Source organism: Mustelus asterias, chromosome 7, assembly GCF_964213995.1.
Source record: "Mustelus asterias chromosome 7, sMusAst1.hap1.1, whole genome shotgun sequence".
Lineage (NCBI taxonomy): Eukaryota > Metazoa > Chordata > Chondrichthyes > Carcharhiniformes > Triakidae > Mustelus > Mustelus asterias.
In genome coordinates, this window is record NC_135807.1 from 96,326,922 (window position 1) to 96,348,106 (window position 21,185).

The 21,185-nt window shown below is 45.0% G+C and overlaps 1 protein-coding gene across 3 annotated transcripts in view; it reads right to left on the reverse strand.

Annotated features, from left to right (window-relative positions):
* LOC144495862 (collagen alpha-1(XV) chain-like) overlaps positions 1-21,185 on the reverse strand; it is a 306,988-nt gene that overhangs the window by 39,996 nt on the left and 245,807 nt on the right. For 2 of the 3 annotated variants that reach the window (XM_078216523.1, XM_078216521.1), the window contains 5 exons: positions 20,485-20,547; positions 14,833-14,868; positions 11,867-11,941; positions 11,702-11,767; positions 1,661-1,696 (listed from right to left, as the gene is read on the reverse strand). In XM_078216523.1, the coding sequence (XP_078072649.1) occupies positions 1,661-1,696; positions 11,702-11,767; positions 11,867-11,941; positions 14,833-14,868; positions 20,485-20,547 (276 nt within the window). The remainder of the gene's footprint in view (positions 1-1,660; positions 1,697-11,701; positions 11,768-11,866; positions 11,942-14,832; positions 14,869-20,484; positions 20,548-21,185) is intronic. The other variant, XM_078216522.1, reaches the window with a different exon arrangement.

Genomic DNA, 21,185 nt, shown 5'->3' on the forward strand with positions numbered 1-21,185 from the left:
CCCCAACTCCCTGTGCATCAACCCCCACCCTTACCATCCCCCACTCCCAACCCCAACCCATCACTCTCCTGTCCAGTCCAATCTTCTTTAACCATGTTTTTGATCCAGCATTCGATCACTCCTTCCTAATGTCATTTACTTTTGGTTCAATGTCCCTTTTGCTCCTGAGAAGCCACGGTGGGTTGTTTTTCTACATTAAAGGTGCTGTATAAACCTAAGGTGCTGCCATTAACATCATTCTTCGGCAATACTGTAGTTAATTGTTTATGTTGGCTGCAAAGCAAAACAATTCAGTCCTTCAGCGAAAGACACCAAAATGAACTCCTGCTACCCAGAAGGAGAGTCAGCACTGGAATATAATGCTGGTGTGTGAACTTGGATCTAGTTTTGAGTCAGTATTGTCACAGCAAGAACTGTAAATTCCAGGACTGTTTCTGTCAACCTTGCCTCAGTGTTAGGACTCCCATCTCTGAGTCAGGTTTTTAGTCCAAATCCAACACCAGAACTCTGAGTACAGAAAGCAGTTGATGATCCAATGCAGCGTTGAGGCTGTCGGGGGTGTTTCATTTTAATGCAACGTTAAACGGAGCCCTACCTGTTCTCTCGGGTAACTGTAAAAGATCCCAGAGCACTCTTCCAAGAAGGGCAAGGCAGCTTTCCTAATTTCTTAACCAACATTTACAACATCTAAAACACAACATCTGGGGGCTGAATAGTTCCAGGGTTCTGGGATGAATTCCAGGTCGGGAACCCGGAAGTGGTTGTTGCGGGGTCCTGGATGAGATTTTTAAGGAAGCAGTGTTCCCGCGTCCTCAATAAAAGGTGGTGGGTGGGCTCTACAATTGGGAGGGTGAATGGGATCGCCTGAAGCTGTGGGTAGCTGGCACCTCACCCCCTGAGTGGTGGGTGCTGCTGTGGTAGGTGAGCTGCTAGGGTGTCTCAAGATGAAGGTGACCTCTGAATACATGGAACACAGCAGCCAGGTTAGCATCATGGAGATCGAACCCCTCTACATGATGGCCTGCAACCAATGGCTTTGCAGGCTAGCAGGCATATATAGGCTGCTTTGCAAAATGCATCTTTGACTCCCTTATCTGCTTCTGGGACGCCATCACCAATCAACCCACGGGATCCAGTTAGTCTGGGAGGAGGGGTCCCGTCTGCAGACGATGTGTGAAGAGTAATCTCAATTGGTGCCTCCATTGGCCCAATTGGCTGCTGCCCTGTGAGTAGCAATCATACACAAACAACCTTGCTGAAAATAAGCTGGAGATGGGAACATCCTGGCAGAAGGACAAGTGGCCGGTGACGCTGCTGGTATGCAGGCCTCCAAACCCCGGAATAAAAATTCTGCTTGGGCATTTACTTTATTGCTATTTGCGGAAACTTGTGCGTAAATTAGCTGCCGGCTTTCCTACGTTACAGCAGTGGCTAAACACCAGAAAGCAGTTCAGAGGCTGTAGTGCAGTCTGGGACATCCTGGGGTGGTGAAAGATTCTATATACATATGAGTCACTATTCATTTCAGCTGTGAAAGTTCAAAGCGTTAGCTGACTAAAATGTGTTGCCAAGACACAAACAAAATAAAGAGGCAATGAATCCACTCAGTCATCAGTACTAAAGACAGTTAAGATTCAAATAAAATGAAAGACGGCCTTACGGGGAATCCAGCTTGACCAGGCATGCCTTCTGATCCCTGATGCAAAGACAAGAAGAAATTAATACAAAAACATGCAAAACAGCCTCAGGCTCAGCAGCAACCTCAAGCATTTCATTTCATGGAATAAACAGGTTGGGCTTCTGTGCTCCGGGAATAGCAGTCACGTGCAATGTACATGCAGGCCCCCCCACACCGTGCTTTGGCTTTTTACATGCTATGGTTAGTGACCGTGGGCGGAATTACGGGCCCACGTTAGCCGCCAGCGAGAACGGCAACGCAGGCGCAAAATCCCATGAGAATCGGGAAACGGGATTCTCGCCGGGGAGATCGCGTTTCCCAATTTTCCAAGCCCGATGCCGATGACGAAAGCGGTTCCTGCCCAAAGGGCAAGTACCTCGTTTTAATACATTTTAATAAATTTTAACATCATTAACGAGCCTCCCACTTAATACTCATAGCTTGGCGTCGGTGAGGTTTAAAACAGATATATAAAGACGTAGGGATCGCCCTGGGGGCGCAAAGATAAGTATAGCCCTGTGTGGATGGGGTGGGTGGGAGAGAGCCCCCAGTATGTTGGGGGTGGGACTGGGATGAGTTTAAGGTCAGTTTTGATCTGGGTGCCTTTTAAAGATGGCGCCCTGATCCCTATGGAGCCAGCCTTGCCAGCTCTGTTAGGCGCTGCCCTGTCAGAGTGATGGCGTAAACCGCGCCCCCTGGTTTTTTTTCTTGTCAGCGTGCCAGAAAATCTAGTCTGAAAACTTGGCTGTGCATCTGGCACTCTTGAGAAATTCTGGGTAAATGCTGTCCAATAGTTCACCGATATCATCCACTAAGCTGAGGGAAGTAAATAGAGTGTTTGTATCTGAGACATTGGGCAGGGTTTTCCAGCCCTTCCCACCAGCGTGATCTTCCAGTCCCACCAAAGGTGAAACCCCTCCCCCACCCACCCCATGGGTTCCCCAGTGGTGGGGAGGGTGAGCCATATAAAATACCATAGACTTCGAGAAGTGGCCAATGGCGAGCTGTCCCCAGAGACTGTGGCACGGGGAGGCCAGAAGTTCTGACACTGGTGTTGGTGGCACCAGGCTGTTTGCTGCTAACCTACTTTTGATGTGGAAATGCCAGCATTGGTCTGGGGTGGGCCTTTTGTTTCAGTCCTCTGAGAAAAACAAGTGTATTGCTGCTGACAAATTAAGTTGTGGAATGGCAGAAGGCCGGTGCAAAATTGCAAGCTTTGACTATCCACTCATTTCTTTTTGACTCTGAACCGTATCAGCAATGGAAAGCTGAGGTAGAAATATGGACCAGGGTTGCTTCCATACTCCGAAAGAAGCAAGGTGAGGCATTAGCATTATCGTTACCACCCAAATCTAAGATAAGGAGGGAGGTATTTTCAGAGTAGAAAGTGGATGATTTGGATCAGGAAGAGGGATTGGACTTTCGGTTACAAACTTTGGATAAGTTTTACAAAAAGGATGAGTAATTGGAAGTGTATGAATCCTGGGCAATCTTTGATAAGTTTAGGAAATCAGAGGATCACTCCATAGAAAAATATATCATGGATATTGATTAATGTTGCAAGAGACTACAGAGATTTCAACTTGACGGAATCCGTGTTGGTGTTTAAGGTACTGGACTGGACCCGCATTTCCCATGTCTTTTGGTACTAACAGGGGTTCAATTCCAGGGAAAATATTCTCTCCTAAATAGCTGCAGCCCTTAAAAATTTCTGGGAAAACAGTCACTCTTTTGGAAAATGCAAACAAAAATGCAGTGAACAAGGGATCGAAGATTCAATGGTGGCTCAATTTCAAGGTCGACCAAACATTGGATGACAAATTCTAACACAGAGAGGGGGTTGATGACAGGAGGTCTGAAAACAGTAACCCGAGTCAGTTTGAAAGTTAGGACAAAAGCGTGCCTGGGACAGTGATCGCAGACACTTAAACCCCAAAAATGCAGGAGGCATGGTCAATCGCTGTTTCTAGTGTGGCTCCCAGTATCACTATGAACTTTCCACAGCCAAGGGACCGTGTTTTTGAAGTAACCCATGAGATGGCTTTATCAGAGACTGAAAATGTTGATGATGAGTTGCCATCATGGAATTGTATTGGTCACAGAGTTTGAATCCAGTATGTCCAAGCTGTGAATTGTGGCGGGGAGCCTTACAGCAGCAGTAAGTGTTTGTGGGTAAGATGCATGCAATCAATATATAATAGAGAATGTTGACAGGTGAGCAAAAGGTAAAGGGGGATTCTGGGAGTGAACTGAGCAGACTGGCTTTAAATGACGCTTGCCTTGGACAAACCCGTGAGCAGCCATTCAGCAGCTGCCCGCAACCATCAATTAAATTCGTAGGTAGCACAAAGCACATGTTTGACTGCTGCAGTCAATATCTGAAGATGCTGACCTAGCAGAAAAACAGCTCAGTGCCTGCACATTATATCACCCACTGACTTAATGGGAGATTCCATCACAGAACAATTGAGGTGAATAATGAAGGATTTTTCTGTAAGATTGTCTGCAAGTTTTACACACAGGCAGAATTAAAGTAATTAAACATATTCCGGGTAGAATTGCCAGATTAAAAAAAGACTTTCCATTGTCATTTGATAAAATAATGCTTCAACTTAAACCTGAGACTAAGGTCGTGCTTTATTGGTCAACAGCAATCTCAGCGCTGCTAAATGCCTCATGTACTTAGGCGACCTACAGCAGGCACCTCAAAGCACTGGAGAATTACCACCAATGATGCCTTCACAAGATCCTCCAAATCCAACAGCAAGAAATGAAATCCAACAGCAACATCCTCCCCCAATCCAGTTTGCCCAGCATTGAGGCACTAATTATTCATCACCAGCTTTGCTGAATTACATGTCACTCAAATGACAGACACCAGACTATTCTACTCAGAACCCGGGCATGGCAGGAGACCCCCAGGAGGACAATGGAAACATTTTAGGAATGTCCTCAAAGTATCCCTGAAGAGATCAAACATACCCGCTAACTTATGGGGGAGCCCTGGCTTGTGAGCGACCGAAATGGTGAAGGTTCGCTTGTGAAGACACCGAGCAAACATAACAGACTTTGTCGGGAACAGGCAGAGGTGAAGTTGAAGTGTCAGAGGGTGTGCACAAACCTCCAAACTCGATACCTGTCTGACCCGTCAAGCATCACTAGAGTTCTAAAGGAGATAGCTGAAGAAATAGTGGAGGCGTTAGTTATGATCTTTCAAAAGTCGCTGGAGTCAGGGAAAGTCCCAGAGGATTGGAAAATCGCTGTTGTAACCCCACTGTTCAAGAAGGGAACAAGAAAAAAGATGGAAAATTATAGGCCAATTAGCCTAACCTCAGTTGTTGGCAAAATTCTAGAATCCATCGTTAAGGATGAGATTTCTAAATTTTTGGAAGTGCAGGGTCGGATTAGGACAAGTCAGCATGGATTTAGTAAGGGGAGGTCGTGCCTGACAAACCTGTTAGAGTTCTTTGAAGAGATAACAAATAGGTTAGACCAAGGAGAGCCAATGGATGTTATCTATCTTGACTTCCAAAAGGCCTTTGACAAGGTGCCTCACGGGAGACTGCTGAGTAAAATAAGGGCCCATGGTATTCGAGGCAAGGTACTAACATGGATTGATGATTGGCTGTCAGACAGAAGGCAGAGAGTTGGGATAAAAGGTTCTTTCTCAGAATGGCAACCGGTGACAAGTGGTGTCCCGCAGAGTTCAGTGTTGGGGCCACAGCTGTTCTCTTTATATATTAACGATCTAGATGACGGGACTGGGAGCATTCTGGCCAAGTTTGCCGATGATACAAAGATAGGTGGAGGGGCAGGTAGTATTGAGGAGGTGGGGAGGCTGCAGAAAGATTTAGACAGTTTAGGAGAGTGGTCCAAGACGTGGCTGATGAAATTCAACGTGGGCAAGTGCGAGGTCGTACACTTTGGAAAAAAGAATAGAGGCATGGACTATTTTCTAAACGGTGACAAAATTCATAATGCTAAAGTGCAAAGGGACTTGGGAGTCCTAGTCCAGGATTCTCTAAAGGTAAACTTGCAGGTTGAGTCCGTAATTAAGAAAGCAAATGTAATGTTGTCATGTATCTCAAGAGGCTTGGAATACAAAAGCAGGGATGTACTTCTGAGGCTTTATAAAGCACTGGTTAGGCCCCATTTGGAGTACTGTGAGCAATTTTGGGCCCCACACCTCAGGAAGGACATACTGGCACTGGAGCGGGTCCAGCGGAGATCACCTGCCCTGTGGCAGAACCTGCAGATCATATATTGGACTTATCAGCCATCTTAGAACCTAGTGAATTGGAATAGAAACAAGTGATCCTTGATCCTGAGGAAATACCTGAGAAGAAGCATGCTCAACTTCAACATCAACTCAATTTCCCTTGATTCCCCCTCAAGAATCTATCCATTTCAAACTATCATACTCCTGGGCTGAGAATGCACAGACTCCTGTGGTAGAGAATTCAAAGGCTCACATTCTACCATCCTGGTAATCACATGATAGAGTGATAATGAACTTGTTGATTCATCATAGCAATCAGTCTCCATCAATTAGTCTATAACAGACCCAGACATGACGTAAGAGAAGCCCCAATGTGGGGAGCTTTGGGAATAATGCATCCGAATTACATCCATCACATCACGTCTCAAATGATGTCCCATGGGCGGCACGGTGGCACAGTGGTTAGCACTGCTGCCTCACAGCGCCAAGGACCTGATTCCCGGCTTGGGTCACTGTGTGGAGTTTCTACATTCTCCCTGTTCAGCATGGGTTTCCTCCAGGTGCTCCGGTTTCCTCCCACAGTCTGAAAGATGTGGGGTTAGGCACATTGGCCGTGCTAAATTCTCTCTCAGTGTACCCGAACAGGCACCGGAACGTAGCGACTAAGGGATTTTCACAGTAACTTCAATGCAGTGTTAATGTAAGCTTACTTGTGACACTAATGAATAAAAAATACTCCTATGCCGTATTACAAAATATTATTTTCTGAAAGAAATTCTTAACCACATCTTTAATAAATAATACTGAGGCTGATTTCTGGAACGTTGATGAGGCTTTCACTGCTGACAGTTCTGTCCTTCAAAGTTCTCATCTACTCCAGAACAGTTGCTCCACAATAAAGAGGACTCCCTCCAGCCTGCCTTAAAGAGTAGTATAATACTCCGACCATTCTCCAGTGATTGATACATCAGTCATCCATTGTCCCGGCTCATGGTTGTCAGCTATTGATTTCAATAATAAAGCGGAGAACTGGCTTGTGGATAGCAGCATGGCAGGTCAGGTTTGGGAGTGAACCCCAGAGCAGGGACGGGGCTGGCAGGAGGTAGATGGGCCTCAATAGCAAGCTGGAGACAATGTGATCGTGGACAGGCAGTAAGGCAGCCAGAAGTTGAGGAAAATCCTCTTTTCTCTGATGTTTTGCTGGCTGCAGTGACAGAAAGAAAAGCTGGCAAGGGACTGTCACTGTAATGGTGTCCCATCGAACATGTGTTTATTTTTGTAAGGCTGATTGATCAACACTCAATCCAGGGACATTGTGCACATACAGAAGATAAATTAGAGGGAGAGGAATTGATGTGTACGTATTAGGACTGTAACTCCACGATAAACAATTCTGTAAACTAATTCTGCTCAGAGCTATTGTAATCCATACTTTATTAAAACCTCCTGGGAATCACATGACGCAGCTGTTCTGCGTTCAAATCACAATCAGCTATGAATGTTACTATGGTGCAGCATCCAACTGATCAAATGACCCTCCTCAGAGCACCAGTGCAGTCAGATATCCTGTGTACGATTCGAAATACCTCAATGGAGACAGCAGATGCTGTGAGGGGGTGAGAGGACAAAGGTTGAAGGTTATAATTCTGCCTCAGAAATTCCTTCTTTTGGGTTCAGGATCGAAAGCAGAGGAAGAGGTGAAGCTTTATAGAGTCAGCATGTTATGTGAATAACACACAGCAGCAACATCATCCTTCGATTCTCTCATCAGCATCAACTAGGCTTTGAAACAATCTGTTAAAAATAGTCAGGGAGAGACGTAAGAGACTCACGCCTTTACGTTCTGCCAAATGGCCACTGCTGCAGTTTGAAAAAGCATTGAGCACGAATGCTGACGTCGGAGTTGAAGGCGTTAGTGGTAAATTCAAAGATTAAAGGATTACAACTCAGATCATCAGCGCTGTTGGTTATTGCTGTATTCCTACTCTGCGCTCACTGCTGCCAGTGGGGGACTGGGATGTGTTACTGCAATTTTAAATAGCTCTGAGATAGATCGAGCAGGAGAAAAAACAAAGGTCTCCTCAGAAATTGGATGAAGTGAAAAGGTTTTCTTTCCGTGCTCATTACCCGGCAAATTTTAATCCATTAGAGTGAAGGAGGATGGGAAAATCATAACCAGTGAAGATGTGGAAAAACCTTGTGCAGAATATATTGACTGGAGACATGAGAGAAACCCTCCTAAACTACACAACCCATCTATTGTGCAATATTATAAGGAGTTGCAGGAGGGCATTCAGCCCTTTGAGTCTGTTCTGTCTTTCAGTTAGATCATGGCTGACTTGTATCTCAACTCCATTTACCCACATTGGATCCAGATCTCTTGTTAGCCTTACCCAACAAAAATCTGATCAACCTCAAAGACTTGGAAATTGATCCAGCAACCACAGCCTATTTGGGGGCTAGGTTGGGAATGCCCTTTGTATGAATATCATCCTTTAATCCACTCTCCAGTTTACACCAATAACTAGGTGCAGCCCCAGGAAAAAGGCTCCCTATCTTGAAAGCTTCACTGGCACATTTGGGAGCATAGGAACAGGAGTAGGCCATTCAGCCCCTCAAACCTATCCTGCCACTCAATGAAAACATGGCTGGTCTACCCTAAATCCATCCACCCATTGATGAAGCAGCTGAAAATGGTTGCACCTAGGACACTACCCTGAGGAACCCCTGTGATGACATCCTGGGACTGAGATAATTCACCTCCAAAACCACAACCATCTTTTTTTGTGCTGGGTATGACTCCAACCAGTGGAGAGTTTGGCCCCTGATTCCCATTGACTGTAGTTTTGTGAGGGCTCCTTGATGCCATATCGGTCAAGTGCTGCCTTGACGTTAAGGGCAGTCACTCTCACCTTACCTCTTGGCCATAAGACCATAAGATATAAGAGCAGAATTAGGCCATTTGGCCCACTGAGTCTACTCTGCCATTCAATCAGGGCTGATAAGTTTCTCAACCCCATTCTCCCACCTTTTCCCTGTAACCTTTGATCCCCTTACCAATCAAGAAGCTATCTATCTCTGTCTTAGATACACTCAATGATCTGGCCTCCACAGCCTTCTGTGGCAATGACTTTCATATATTCACCACCTTCCGACTGAAGAAATTCCTCTTCATCTTGGTTCTAAAGGGTTGTCCATTTATTCTGAGGCTGTGCCCTTGGATCCTTGTCTTCCACTAATGGAAACATCATCTCCACATCCACTCTATCCTGGCCTATCAGTATTCTGTAAGTTTCAATGAAATTCCCCCATATCCTTCTAAACTCCATTGAGTACAGACCCCGAGTCCTCAAACGCTTCTCATATGTCAAGCTTTTCATTCCTGGGATCATTCTCATGAACCCTCTCCAAGGCCAGCACATCCTTCCTTATATGTGGGCCCAAAATTGCTCACAATATTCCAAATATGATCTGACTAGAGCCTTATAAAACCTCAGCAGTATATCCCTGCTTTTGTATTCTCGCCCTCTCGAAATGAATGCTAACATTGCATTTGCCTTCCTAACTGCCGACTGAAACTGCAAGTTAACTTTGAGAGAATCCTGAACTAGGACTCGCAAGTCCCTTTGTATTTCCGATTTTTGAATTCTCTCCCCATTTAGAAAATAGTCTACACCTCTATTCTTCCTACCAAAGTGCATAACCTCATACTTTCCCATGTTGTATTCCAAGTGCTTTATTCGGAAGGCTCTCCTGCAACCGCCTAGTTTCCAATGCTTTGACTAAGTCATTTGCTCAATTCAAATCAAACCCTGGTATCTGGTGTTATGCAAATCAGCGAATTGTGTTGTGTAACGTGTTTTCCTCACTTACAAATTGTGGGCAAGCAAATTATCTCCCTACCAACCATGGTATTCTTTTTTGCTTGCCCTGGCAAGCCAATGCGAAGTTCCATTTCACCCTCTGCCCACGCAATTTCGGGGCCTTGGCTTTTTGTACCCCAATCTTCAGTATTTTATAATTTATACTTGCCAATATATTCATCGAAGGAGATTAGCTCTACGTTCATTTTCAAAACTGGGTCAGGACTGTCCTTGTATCTGTCCCATTTAAAATCAGATCAAAGTTTGCTTTGGGTTAGTGAAAGGCACACCTTCTGATTAGGAGAAGTGTCCAGAAGAGACAGTCAACAGAGTCAGGAGTAAAGTACAACAAAGTCACATATTAAATTCAATTAATACACTACTTCAATTCACCAAGTCAGCAATGTTATTTACGCTGTAACACAATTAAGTCCCATCCTCCTGCTTTACCAAAGGTGCAATTGTGAGTCGATTCTTTTTAATTTACGTCAATGGGATCAAGTTTAAATTGCTTGATTCGTCTCCTGCGTACTTTTTTTTGAAAGAAAGTTGTTTGCCCAGTTTTTTTATTTAACTGGTATTCCAGTGAGGTCGGGGAGGGGGGAAAAGCATGTTAAGTGGAGTCAAAGTGATTTGATGATGCGTCAGTTGATGGTGGAAGGTTGGAACTCTGTCAACCTGTTTGACAGACTCAGCAATTTGATATCTTAGCCAGGGTCAGTCTGGTGTACATGATGGTTGTGTTTCTGATTGGCTAGCTTGCCAAGTTCTCTATTGGTTCAAGAAGAGTAGACTTATTACTGGGGACATTGTGCTTTAATGGGTAGATTATAACTGGCGGGACAAGCAGTGGGAAGCTTCCCCATGTTTTGTGTGAGTGGTGTTGGCCCCCCCGGGTTGGTTTGACAGCTAAGATCTCTAACTTGCACTTACAGGTCATTGGATATAGTTACGTAGATTTAGGAAGAGCACGTAATCTTACTGGGTAAACGGGAATTTAGCTGGCTGGATTTCATAACGGCTTGAGTTAAAAATGTGGTCGCAAATTTTTGTGAATGTCAAGGCACCCAGCACTCCCCACCAAAACACTTAGCATCCAGTTTGAGGAAGACAGCAGTGTAGGTTTCCCTTAGCTTGGACAAGGAATGCTTAGTCCTGAGTTGTAGTGGAGGGGAAACAATGCTGTACATGGTTCTTAAACTGGGTGGGGCACATTTACATCAGGTGCAGGGCCAGCATTGGTATGGAGACGAGGCAGGAGGGGGCACCACCAGTCCTCTGACCTCAATGACCTCCTCTCCGTCAATGGAGCATCCAATCAGTGGGCTGCCGGCCAATTATGTCGGTCAAGCTTGTGCTGGAACTCTCTATCTATGGGGGTTCTGGGTACATTCCGAAGATCCTCCTGGGTGTTCTTAAAGCAGGAAATTGAAGTGCTCCCCCCCTCCCCCACCTGCCCCACATTTGGACCCTGGCACAGCCAGAACCCTGTAACTGTCAGGTATCCAGCAGGAGGTGAGGAAGGAGCTCAGTCTTTCATCTGTTTCATGTAAAGATTAAACTGATTGAATTCCCTTCACTGAAATCAAAATTTGGTTGACTTTTAGTTTCCATCTAAGGACATTCCCACAAAGAGCACTGGATCCATCCCAAACTATGGGGATGTGTTTACAGCTATTGAAGATCCTGGGATTTGACATTTTCAACTTTATTTTAGATGATTAACTGGATCACAATACTCATCATTTCTAAAATGAGAGTGCCAGCACCATGTGAGATGATGCTCAGTTCATTAGTTAATGACTACTGTTAATCTCTCAACTAAGAAATTCTTAGTACAAGGTTTACAATCATTCTAGCCAAAGCTAAAGTTTACAGCGCAAACTCAAATAGATGTAAAAGGCCAAAATATATCATTAGCTCGAGAAAAAAAACACTCACGAGCAGCCCAGGAAGTAGTTGAATTCCATTCAAGTTCAGACGTCCTTCGGTATCATTCATCAGTAACTGGAACATTGAATCACAGTGGGACAGGATGAATGGGAAACAGAGTCTTCCTAAAGTAGAAAACCATCAAAGACTATCCTGGGATGTTGGATTACTCACCTCATGCAGCAATACAACACGTCCTGGAGGGCCAGGAGGTCCAGGTATACCAACAGCATCTTCACCACGTTCACCCTGTGCCAGTAAATAAAGAAGTCCTGCTTTGTGAAATAACTTTGTGAACGACTTAACTGGTGACAAGCAATTTCTGTTCAACAGCTTTAGCACCTTGTGCAAATGTGGTTTCCTTTTCGTGTTTGATGTGGAATAAATTTGATCAAGTTTCCTTGTTACATTGTGTTAGAACCCAAAAGATAATTCACACATCTACCCTTCAATTTACTCTTCTTCCTTCTTTGCGCTGTGCCATTACAGAGCCCGGCTGAAAGAACAGTGCTAGTAAAGACAGCACAGAGAATCTCACCCATGCATGGAAGCCTTAATGCTTCTCCGGACTGAGAGAAATGAGTTGATTTTGGTCAGTTCCCGTTATTAAGCCCAGACTAATGCCTCTACTTTCTCAGAAGACTAAGGAAATTTGGCATATCTGCTACGACTCACACCAATAAGGTGGTGGGCTGTAAAATCTAACCCTGACTTTCAGTCATTCTTTCTGGTTGTATCACATTAGAGCGGCACGGTAGCACAGTGGTTAGCACTGCTGCTTCACAGCTCCAGGGACCTGGGTTCGATTCCCGGCTTGGGTCACTGTCTGTGTGGAGTTTGCACATTCTCCTCGTGTCTGCGTGGGTTTCCTCTGGGTGCTCCGGTTTCCTCCCACAGTCCAAAGATGTGCAGGTTAGGTTGATTGGCCATGCTAAAATTGCCCCTGGGATGTGTAGATTAGCGGGTAAAATATGTAGGGATATGGGGGTAGGGCTTGGGTGGGATTGTGGTCGGTGCAGACTCGATGGGCCGAATGGCCTCTTTCTGTACTGTAGGGTTTCTATGATTCTATGATCACCACTTGGGATGGCTCCTGCTCTGCCCAAGACCGCAAAAAACTACAAAGGGTCGTGAATGACGCCCAGTCCATCACTCAAACCAGCCTCTCATCCATTGACTCTGTCTACACTTCCCGCTGCCTTGGAAAAGCAGCCAGCATAATCAAGGACCCCACGCACCCCGGACATTCTCTCTTCCATCTTCTTCTGTCAGGAAAAAGATAGAAAAGTCTGAGGTCACGTACCAACCGACTCAAGAACAGCTTCTTTCCTGCTGCCATCAGAGTTTTGAATGGACCTATCTCACATTAAGTTCATCTTTCCCTACACTCTGGCTATGATTGTAACACCACATTCTGCACTCTCTCGTTTCCTTCTTTATGAGCGGTATGCTTTGTCTGTATAGCTCACAAGAAACAATACTTTTCACTGTCTACTAATACATGTGACAATAATAAATCAAATCAATTAGTGCTTGGCCCAACGTAGGGTGAATCGAATTTGATCCTTGAGCCTCAATGGCAAACATTGTACTACGTTCTGGTACTGCTCACTGTCCCACAGGCACTTCAGTCTTCATGCTCAGGTGGAGGTTCTAGAGCATGAATTACAGAAACACATCGTGTCTGTCAACAATCCACATGGTATATCGAAGTGGCACTGCGTGTCCTTGGAATATTAGATTGTAATATTTTGATAGTCCCAGTATGATAGCAGCCGGCAATATCTCTGTGCCATCGAGCACTATTTCAAGGTAAGTAGAATATCCAGTTAGATTCTTGAACTATATTTATAGAACTGGTTTCAGGTGAGCAGACAGTCAGAAAATTCTGGAAACTCTCAGCTGGTCAGGCAACATCTGTTAATCTGTTGAAAGGTCATCGATCCAAAATATTAACTCTTGTTTGTCCTTGCTGCCCCAACCTTCTGAGCATTTCCAGCATTTTCTGCATTAACCTCAGATTCCCAGCATCTGCAGTAATTTGCATTTGTATCAGCAATTAAGTGTGAAGGTGTACCCTCTGCTGCAACGGCACCTTCGTTAAACATATACCAAAGATCTGGTGGCAACAGTGGTCAGCTATTCCTCACATGTTCTGCATCCAACCCGGTCTGCTCCCATACTGTCCAATGGGTAGAGTGCCATGGAGCAGCAAAAGTGCAATTCATTCACATAGTGCCACTTTCACTTTGCCAGCATTCTGCCCAGGTGAAGCGATCCCTGAGCCACCACCAGGCCAAACATAAGTTGAAGTAAAGTCGCCATAGTCCTGAATGACCATAGGCACTGATTGATTAGGGCGGCACGGTGGCACAGTGGTTCGCACTGCTGCCTCACAGCGCCAGGGACTTGAGTTCGATTCCCGGCTTGGGTCACTGTCTGTGCAGAGTCTGCACATTCTCCCTGTCTCCGCATGGGTTTCCTCCGGGTGCTCCGGTTTCCTCCCACAATCCGAAAGACGTGCGGGTTAGGGTGCATTGGCCATGCTAAATTCTCCCTCAGTGTACCTGAACAGGCACCAGAATGTGGAGACTAGAGGATTTTCAGAGTAACTTCATTGCAGCGTTAATGTAAGTCTACTTGTGACCCTATTGAATCAATTTTAAACTTTGGTGGCGATTTCACCTGAGGATCAGCACACCTCAGGTGAGGGGCGAGGTTGAGAAATCGGGACCTTCATGAATAATATTGGTGAGTAATTTCTGTTTGGGGGTCTTACAATAGGAATCAGGTTCATAATTTTTATATTTGAAGGGTCCAATACTTTTAAATAACAGAACCATAAATTTAGGAATTGGAACAATGCTTGTGCAGAATGGACGCCTGTCATTCCAATTCTAAATTTTGTGCCCATTTGTATGATTAGAAATCAGCCCATATTAGCCAATTTCCACCCCATTGTTTTAGAATGAGACTGCTGTTTAAAGTCTTTGTTGAGAAAAGACCTTTATGGCAGGTGGGGTTTTGTTGGCAGGGTGGGGAGGGGGTAAGTGAGAGAACATCTTGAAGTTATGGTGCTATTCAAATGCAAACCTTTCTTCCTATTTAATAATTAGCTTGCATAAATGATAAAATCTTACCGTAAGTCCTCGTTCACCTTTCTCGCCCGTTGGTCCCTGTGGAGGACAGATCACTGAATTATAACAGATTATCACAGTTTTGTATTCAAAGTTGAAGGCTGGAGGAGGGGGGCTACTGGGGTGATTCTAGTTATTCACTGCCTGCAGCACATTAGCCAGAGAGACTGTGGCCCTGAGAATCCATCTGCAGGTATAATTAGCCCATAACATAGATGGAGTGGTGGTGGGTTCAGGACAAGCAGGTGGTCTGAAAATAACATTCTTTAAAAAGGAATCAGGGTTTAAGGCTTTGATTTGTGACAATGATGGTTCATTCCTTCCCCAGTGGCTTTTCAGATACAGGGGGCAGGCTATGCCTCTGCACTGGTATCTGCACTCACCTGCCTCATGCCAACTAGGTTGCTTCCTACTACGATTTTCAAAGTCTGCCAGACCATGTTTTCAGGACCAACAGGGATGCCTGTATTTCCTCTGATGGGGTTAGTATGTTGAACGCCTTAATTCAGCCAGGTTAGTGGGAGATTACCTGGTGCCACATGACCAGAATCGGTCATCAAAACAGCACAGCGACAACATGATGGAGTCAGTAAAAGAAAAAGGGAATTGGTGTCAACTGAAAGCTTCAGTGATACCCTTGGCATTTCTGGAGGCCAGAACGTGGCCAGAAGGTATTATTGAGGCTGAGGAATTATATCGCCCTACGGTCAACAAGTTTAATCTTTGGATACTGTTGGCAAATATAAAGGAATTGTAGTGGATAGTCTCAAACTTTGTAGTCCTTGCCTCAAAACTCCCTGACTTTGGCAGATGTTCCCTGGATTTATGGAGGTCAGTACACAGTTAAAGAGCGAAAGCAATGGCTGGTCTAAGACTGAATAAATGGCCATTGTGGTTGACTGGCTTTTGTCATTAAAATGGAGCCATTCCTGGAATTCGTGGCAGCTGTGTTATTTCCTGTTATTCACACATGATCGACGGGAATAGAAATGTTGTCAATTAGGAATCCAGATGTGGTCAAATGCACTTTTGATTAAGAACAAAGAACAAAGAACAAAGAACAATACAGCACAGGAACAGGCCCTTCGGCCCTCCAAGCCCGCGCCGCTCCCCGGTCCAGGATTGAATCCTGAATCCAGGATCCCCGCCCAATTTTCCAGCCTATCTACATACTAATATCCTATCCACCGAGCTGTCCCTCACAGCTACGATGCTTTGTTCATCACAACCTATTAACTCACCCCCACCCCCCCATTCCAGACCATGTGATCTCCAGGGAGAGGCGAAAACCCAGAGTAAAAACCCCAGGGCCAATATGGGGAAAAAAAATCTGGGAAATTCCTCTCCGACCCCCTGAGGCGATCGAAACGAGTCCAGGAGATCACACTGGCCCTGATCGGAAAATGCTTCCCAACCCTATTCATTTCCACTTCCACGAACACCATATGAATTCCCTGCCCCCAATTAGGAAATAAAAATGAATAATAGACACTGTTGTGCAAGTGATCACCACACTGACACAGCATGTGAACTTTAACCTTTTCACGAGTTTGTTGGTAAAATGGCGAATCAAAAGGCAGAGTATGAGAGTGTTTTGTGACCACTGAAAGGACTTTGCTTCCTTGATTACCGAATAGCAGTAGATGTTTTTTAAAATAAATGTTTGTTAACGCTTGTGAGATGGTGGTTTCTCCCCATCTCCTGCTGTAACGCCGACTGAAATTCTCCAGAGGTCGAGGAGAAACAGTTGAAATTCAGAGGGAGGTTCTCCACTTTCAGGATAAAACTGGATGTCGAGATAATCGCAGGCCCAGTAGAAGCTCTACATATTAAAACAGGGGAAGTATATCAGGCATTGGTCAGCCACCTTAAAAGGCCATGGCACGCAGCAGGGGGAAGGGTTGAGGGAGTGGGGGGAGAGTGATGACAATGGCTATCAAAATTAAACTCGGGATCAGTCACATGGGATTTGGAAGTGCCAGCATGTGTCCTTGGAAGGTTAGCCTTCGTTAGTTCAAATAGCATAGTCCCAAATATGACAACAGCCAGCAATACCTTTGCGACACCAAACACATTTTGCAACGTAAGTAGAAAATTCAGTCAGATTGTTGAACTGTATTTGTCATCAATAACAATCTGTTTGCTTTAAAGGTCTATAATCACTGAAAAGGTTATTTCCAACTGATTTGTTTTTGTAAGTTCATTGCACCATTGTGCACCACTGATTTCTATGGTTCCCCAATTCATCCATCTTCAAAATAAGGCTGTATTTATTTGTGCTACAACACTAGGGGAGCATTTCCTGCACATGCTCAGTTATAGTCTCAATGTCTGCTGCTGTACTCGAGTGAACAAGTTGGCTTGACACAGAGTCACAATCCTGCGCAGTCCTTAACCAATTTCAAGTTCTTGTATTCACACTATCTGTCATTTATCAACCATTCCCACAGGAAAATGCGCTTCTGATGATTCTGAGTGATGAAGATAATCAGGAAATCGCAGTAACTGAAATTCCCAATATCCGGTGAACTGAGAGACAATGGAGAACTGAAAGTGTGCTAGACACCGTGAGATGGAACTTCTGACTGGTTACAGCTGATAAACTGACATGATACTTTCTGAAAACTGGCAGGGATATGCCAGATTTGCATCCCAACTAATTTTCCTTTGGGTTTTATACTCACATGTGTTTACAGTTGATTATATTGCCATTGGCCTCCAGAAATGTAACTTACATATTTAACAAAGAACAAAGAAAATTACAGCACAGGAACAGGCCCTTCGGCCCTCCAAGCCTTCACCGACCATGCTGCCCAACTGAACTAAAACCCCTACGCTTCCGGGGACCATATCCCTCTATTCCCATCTTATTCATGTATTTGTCAAGACGCTACTTAAAAGTCACTACCGTATCCGCTCCCACTACCTCCCCCCGCAACGAGTTCCAGGCACCCACTACTCTCTGTGTAAAAGATCTGCCTCGTCCATCTCGATTAAACTTTGCCCCTCGCACCTTAAACCTGTGCCCCCTAGTAATTGACTCTTCCACCCTGGGAAAAAGCTTCTGACTATCCATTCTGTCCATGCCTCTCATAATCTTGTAGACTTCTATCAGGCCTCCCCTCAACCTCCGTCGCTCCAGTGAGAACAAGCCAAGTTTCTCCAACCTCTCCTCATAGCTAATGCCCTCCATACCAGGCAACATCCTGGTAAATCTTTTCTGTACCCTCTCCAAAGCCTCCACATCCTTCTGGTAGTGTGGCGACCAGAATTGAACACTATATTCCAAGTGCGGCCTAACTAAGCTTCTATGTAGCTGCAACATGACTTGCCAATTTTTAAACTCAATGCCCCAGCCAATGAAGGCAAGCATGCCGTATGCCTTCTTGACTACTTTCTCCACCTGCATTGCCACTTTCAGTGACCTGTGTACCTGTACACCCAAATCCCTTTGCCTATCAATACTCTTCAGGGTTCTGCCATTTACTGTATATTTCCTATCTGTATTAGACCTTCCAAAATGCATTACCTCACATTTATCCGAATTAAACTCCATCTGCCATCTCTCCGCCCAAGTCTCCAACTGATCTATATCCTGCTGTGTCCTCTGATGGTCCTCATCGCTATCCGCAAATCCACCAACCTTCGTGTCGTCCGCAAACTTACTAATCAAACCAGTTACATTTTCCTCCAAATCATTTATATATATTACAAACAGCAAAAGTCCGAGCACTGATCCCTGAGGAACACCACTTGTCACAGCCCTCCATTCAGAAACACACCCTTCCATTGCTACCCTCTGTCTTCTTTGACCGAGCCAGTTTTGTATCCACCTTGCCAGCTCACCTCTGATGCCATGCGACTTCACCTTCTGCACCAGTCTGCCATGAGGGATCTTGTCAAAAGCCTTACTGAAGTCCATGTAGACAACATCCACTGCCCTACCCTCATCAGTCATGTTCGTCACTTCCTCGAAAAACTCAATCAAGTTCGTGAGACACGACCTCCCCTTCACAAAACCATGTTACCTCTCACTAATGCGTCCACTTATTTCCAAGTGGGAATAAATCCTGTCTCGACGAATCCTCTCCAATAATTTCCCTACCACTGATGTAAGGCTCAGATAATTTAGATAATTTCCAATGTGTCTACACGAGTAAAATATTCAATATTCTACCAACACTTACAAAATGGACATCCAGGATGCCATGATAACACATACCTAAACCATAGAAAATTATTTGACCTGGGATAAAAATACTTAATTGGAAGAGGCAACTGGAGAACAAATCTGTCCCAGGAATTGGAATCAGTGGCAAAACTGTGATGGAACAATGGGTTGCCTTTAAAGAAGAGTTTGTTTGGGTTCATCCGAGGTACATTCCCAGGAGGGGAAAAGGTAGGGCAAACAAAGCCAGAGCTCCCTCAGCGATCAAAGAGATAGAGAGTAAGATGAAGCAGAAATAAGGATGTCAGGCCAATAATACAAATGAGAATAGTAAGTTCAGGGGGGAAGTGAAAAAGGAAATGAGAGGTTCAAGCACCAATCTAGACACATAATCTGGGTTGGTGTGCCAGTCAGTATTGAGGGAGTCCCTCAGTATACTGAGTTAAAACTGAGGCATCCACCCTCTCAAGTGCTTGTGAAGTACCCCATAGCTCCCTTTCAAAGAAGGGCAGGGGAGCTCTCTCCATTGCCCTTAACCAACATCACTGAACTGGATTACCTGGTCATGACCACTTTGTTGTATGTGGAATCTTGCTGTGCACAATTTGGCTGCCACATTTCTTACGTTACAACAATGCCTACACTTTAAAAATATGTGATCTTATAGAGGTCTATAAGATAATGAGGGGCAAAGATCAGCTAGATAGTCAACATCTTTTCCCAAAGGCAGGGGAGTCTAAAACTAGAGGGAATAGGTTTAAGGTGAGAGGGGAGAGATACAAAAGGGTCCGGAGGGGCAATTTCTTTCACACAGAGGGTGGTGAGTGTCTGGACCAAGCTGCCAGAGGTAGTAGTAGAGGTGGGTACAATTTTGCCTTTTAGAAAGCATTTAGACAGTTACATGGGTAAGATGGGGATACAGGGATATGGGCCAAATGTGGACAACTAGAACTAGCTTAGTGGTTAAAAAAAAAAGATGGCATAGACAGGTTGGCCCGAAGGGCCTGTTTCCATGCTGTAAACCTCTATGATGTTATTTGCTGTAAAGAACTTTGAGGTGCCCCAAGATCATGAAAAACATCATCGGTGAAATTTTCCCATCCTGCCCTCCACGTGAATTGTAGCGGGCGGGACACGGACCATTGACCTCAGGTATGTTGACCTCAGGCGGGATTTTCCGGCATTGGGGCGAGCGCAGCCGGAAAGTCCCGCCCCATGTTATACTTTGGAATTGACCATCTATGTAACACAGACACGCAAAAACTTACTGTATTGTTCTGAAATGTCTTTACAACAAGCTGAATGCTTGGGATTTCAGGAGCAATGGGGAGGCTCATAAGAACCAACTCATGGCACAATCCAGGAATTTGCCTTTTCTATACAGCACGCAGCTGTTTTACTGTCTACTCTTTGTACTGGGCTGTAACAGTGATGAAACCAAAACTCCAAAAGGCAAGAAATAAATCAGTACAAAATGAGCTACTAACCATAGGCCCTGGTAATCCAGCTTGCCCGACTTGTCCAGGTTGGCCTGGGATACCCGAAAGTCCCTTAAAAACAAATAAGCTTCAGTCATCAGAGAGCAAAGAGTTTTATCTCCTATTCATCATTTTCAAAGAACAAAGAACAATACAGCACAGGAACAGGCCCTTCGGCCCTCCAAGCCTGCGCCGCTCATGTGCCCAACTAGACCATTCGTTTGTATCCCTCTATTCCCAGTCTGTTCATGTGGCTATCTAGATAAGTCTTAAATGATCCCAGCGTGTCCGCCTCAATCACCTTACTTGGCAGTGCATTCCAGGCCCCCACCACCCTCTGTGTAAAATACGTTCCCCTGACATCTGTGTTGAACCTTGCCCCCCTCACCTTGAACCTGTGACCCCTTGTGTTCGTCACCTCCGACCTGGGAAAAAGCTTCCCACTGTTCACCCTCTCTGTGCCCTTCATAATTTTATACACCTCTATTAGGTCGCCCCTCATCCTCCGTCTTTCCAGGGAGAACATCCCCAGTTTACCCAATCTCTCCTCATAGCTAAGACCCTCCATACCAGGCAACATCCGGGTAAACCTTTTCTGTACTCTCTCCAAAGCCTCCACGTCCTTCTAGTAGTGTGGCGACCAGAACTGGACACAGTATTCCAAATGTGGCCTAACCAACGTTCTATACAGCTGCAACATCATATGCCAA